The following is a 3,049-nucleotide window of genomic DNA, read 5'->3' as shown; positions in this document are numbered from 1 at the left end:
GTGTGAATGGTTTTATGCACAGGGAGGCAAGGCCCTCTTATATTTGGTTGATTAATTGATTTGTGGTGTTTATTTAATGGTGCCTTGTAACCTGTTGACTGACCATTTTATTCCTGTTCTGCACTGTATTTAGAGGAGGGGGGGGGACTTCTTCTTATAGGTAGCATTTTAGCTGCTGGGGTTAGGGTTCTTAAAACATTTTCAATGTTAAATTATACTTTGACTCAAAGTTTTATCTGTGTGAGTAACTCCAACGTCTCCGTGTTTGCAGATCTATCTGGGGGTAGCAGCTCAGTACTGGGGAAGTTTGCATGAGTTTGACCTCTGAAAACAGGAGGGGTGTTATTCTTGGGGAACTACTAAAAGTTACTACGGTCCGAGTTGCCTAGGCCTGTATATTGGCCCGGTCACAAAGGTATACAAGTGTTCTGTTGGTGAAGCTGTTGATATTGTTGCCTGATGCTGCTCTGTCAGGTTTGCTGAATTGTCTTGTAATGAATCAGTGGCGGTGAATATGCTAGCAAATCATTTAGAGCTACACCAACGGTAAGACTATCCAAATGTTTATGTATGGACGGTAAGCAACAGTAACTAGTAGTTGAAAAATAATATGCATAGACCTGAAGTTCATGGCTAACAATGGGAGTGTAAATGAAGCACTGCCTACACTTGCACACATATCTTTATACTGTATTCTATACAGTATTTGTGTGTAGGTTTTATTTTACATTTGTATCAGACCAGGGGTATTTCTGAAAGTGAGAGCAGCTCAGGTTGCCAACACAAAGATGACAAACACAAGAAGAGGCTGAGAGTGTATTGCAAGTGTTGCATATGGCTTGTTTATAGGTGACACACACTGTATACAACCACTTAATTCTGTTCTTTAAGATGACTATATGTAGTTTAAGAAGTACAAGCATTTACTGTATAAACCAGCTTTACCCCCAAAATTAGAGGGTGATGATTTTGATACAAGAATAGCTGTATGTGTCTGAAAGGCCTAATCCTTCTAAGTCAAATAGGTAAATTCAGCAAAGCCTTTCATTTAAACAGCCTTCATAGAATTTAATGATATACAGCCTCTGATTTTTATCTACCTGATTGACATATTCCACCTGCCCCTTGTGTCTTCACCAGCATTGAAATCAAACATATGTCAGTGATGTTGCTGACATGTTTGCCTATGACAGTGTCTGTGCGAGAGCTAAATGCGTAAGTGGTTCTACGTGTGGAATGTAAAATTTAGGAGGAAATGAATATGGAAAATAACTTGCAATACTAGGTCAAAATAAATAGTCACTTTCAAAGGGAATCTCAGACTTAAAATGGCAAAACAAGGTCAGTGTTGTGTTCAAGGACACATGGCTGATGATGAACAGACTGCACTTTGGTTTATTTGGCACTGCTGCAGTACATCAGAAATCAATAATGGTGAGTAAAGTGGTATTTGACTAAAAACGACTGAATGTACTGATAAAAATGTGAAGGTGCCTTTCAGTACTGAGGTTGGTGCACATCAGTAGCTTGCAGTCAGAGATTCTTTTATAAAACAGGCCTATTGCTTGTCCATAAATATTAAATGATTAGGGTCCTAAATACTGTACATATCAGGTACAAGCCTGTTGGGCCTCTTAAATTCAGGATTACTGGTTGTTCCAAGAGTTAAAACTAAAACTGCGTTTAACTTCTATACTGCTGAACTACAGAGGAAATTGCCAGAGGAGGTAAGAATTGAGACCGTATTGGCTAAAGAACTACCTATCTGCCATTGCTTTTAGATAAATGCATTCAAACTTATGTGATCTGATCTAGAGTTTTATACATCTGCCTTTTTGATCATTGGATAATTTCTTTTTATAATTTGTTGAATGATTTTTTTTTTTTTTTTACATGTGCATATTGGTACCATGCCCCCTAATGCATACTGCTTTGTTTGCTTGTTTCTAATGATTTTATGCTTATGTCTCTGTACCTTGTGAAGCACCATGGGTTGCCTCTTGTGCTATGTGTAAATTTTTCTCATCTTTCCTTGTGACACTAAAATGGTTTTCACACATTATTGCATGAAAACACTAGATCATATTAGCACAGTTTTCAAGATATTCAAAACACATTGTAGTACACATGACAAAAACTGGGTAAATGCTCACTTATAGTAAGTGAAATATGCAAGTGCATTACTGTTAGAATGATATGCCACAGTACCTTTGACCAGGGTTCCTGAGACCAATCTCTGCAGCGACTGGATTAATTTTTGCACCCCCTGCCTGCAGCGGCTGGTACAGCCAGCCATCCTGAGGTGAAGACCGGTATTCGACGGTGCCGAGACTTCAGTGAGGAAAAACTTCTCCAGTATATCTCAATAAAGGTTTGAGCTTGCAACTTTCTGCGCAATTTCCCTTTTCGTAGTATTACTGTAGCGTGAAAAGTGATCCTTTATTGCAAATAAAAAATCTGTCTCGGCAGTTTTTGTAATATGACAACTCAAGATGAAAAAATAAGAACTGAGATCTATAAGTCACATGCAAAATTAAATTTTGGTAGCGTAGATTAAAAAAATAAAACAATTTGCATTCACTTATATGTGCACTTACATCTGATGACCTGTTAGTTCACTCATGTACATTTCACTCTGTCAGTCAAGAAGAGAGGGTCACACACCCAAAGACACAAACACACTATGTTGGAAAAAATCAGAGGCAGTTGTTGCCAGAACTGCCAAAGGAGACAGATGGTAAAAATCCAGACCGGTATGTCAAACTTTTAAAAACGCAAAGTTGTGTTCCAGAAAGCAAAATGAGTTAGACAAATTGTTAAATGGACTCCCGAAGTAGAATTCAAAGAGCTGTGTCCTCTGGAAGTTCTGTTGGGCGAAGAAAAAGCAGAGATCCCCCTTCTGTATTTACCTGATCAGTGTTTTCTTCTTGTCTTGTGAGGTAGCAGTTTCTTCTTCCAGTATAGATTTCTGTATGAGGTTTTCCTCTGAACTGCAGTGGGAGCTCTGTGGCTGTGGTCTGTGGGTGAGCTCTGCTCTGGCTCTCACAGC

The 3,049-nt window shown here is 38.7% G+C and overlaps 1 protein-coding gene across 1 annotated transcript in view; it reads right to left on the bottom strand.

Annotated features, from left to right (window-relative positions):
• kcnip1b (Kv channel interacting protein 1 b) overlaps positions 1-3,049 on the bottom strand; it is a 30,376-nt gene extending 27,327 nt beyond the window's left edge. Inside the window, exon 1 of the mRNA XM_020599057.1 lies at positions 2,209-3,049. Coding sequence (XP_020454713.1) covers positions 2,209-2,296 — 88 coding nt within the window. The 5' untranslated portion in view covers positions 2,297-3,049. The remainder of the gene's footprint in view (positions 1-2,208) is intronic.

This window comes from Monopterus albus, unplaced genomic scaffold (assembly GCF_001952655.1).
Source record: "Monopterus albus unplaced genomic scaffold, M_albus_1.0 scaffold39.1, whole genome shotgun sequence".
Taxonomy (NCBI): domain Eukaryota; kingdom Metazoa; phylum Chordata; class Actinopteri; order Synbranchiformes; family Synbranchidae; genus Monopterus; species Monopterus albus.
The sequence above is the reverse complement of the archived record's forward strand: the minus strand, read 5'-3'. Positions and strand labels throughout refer to the sequence as shown.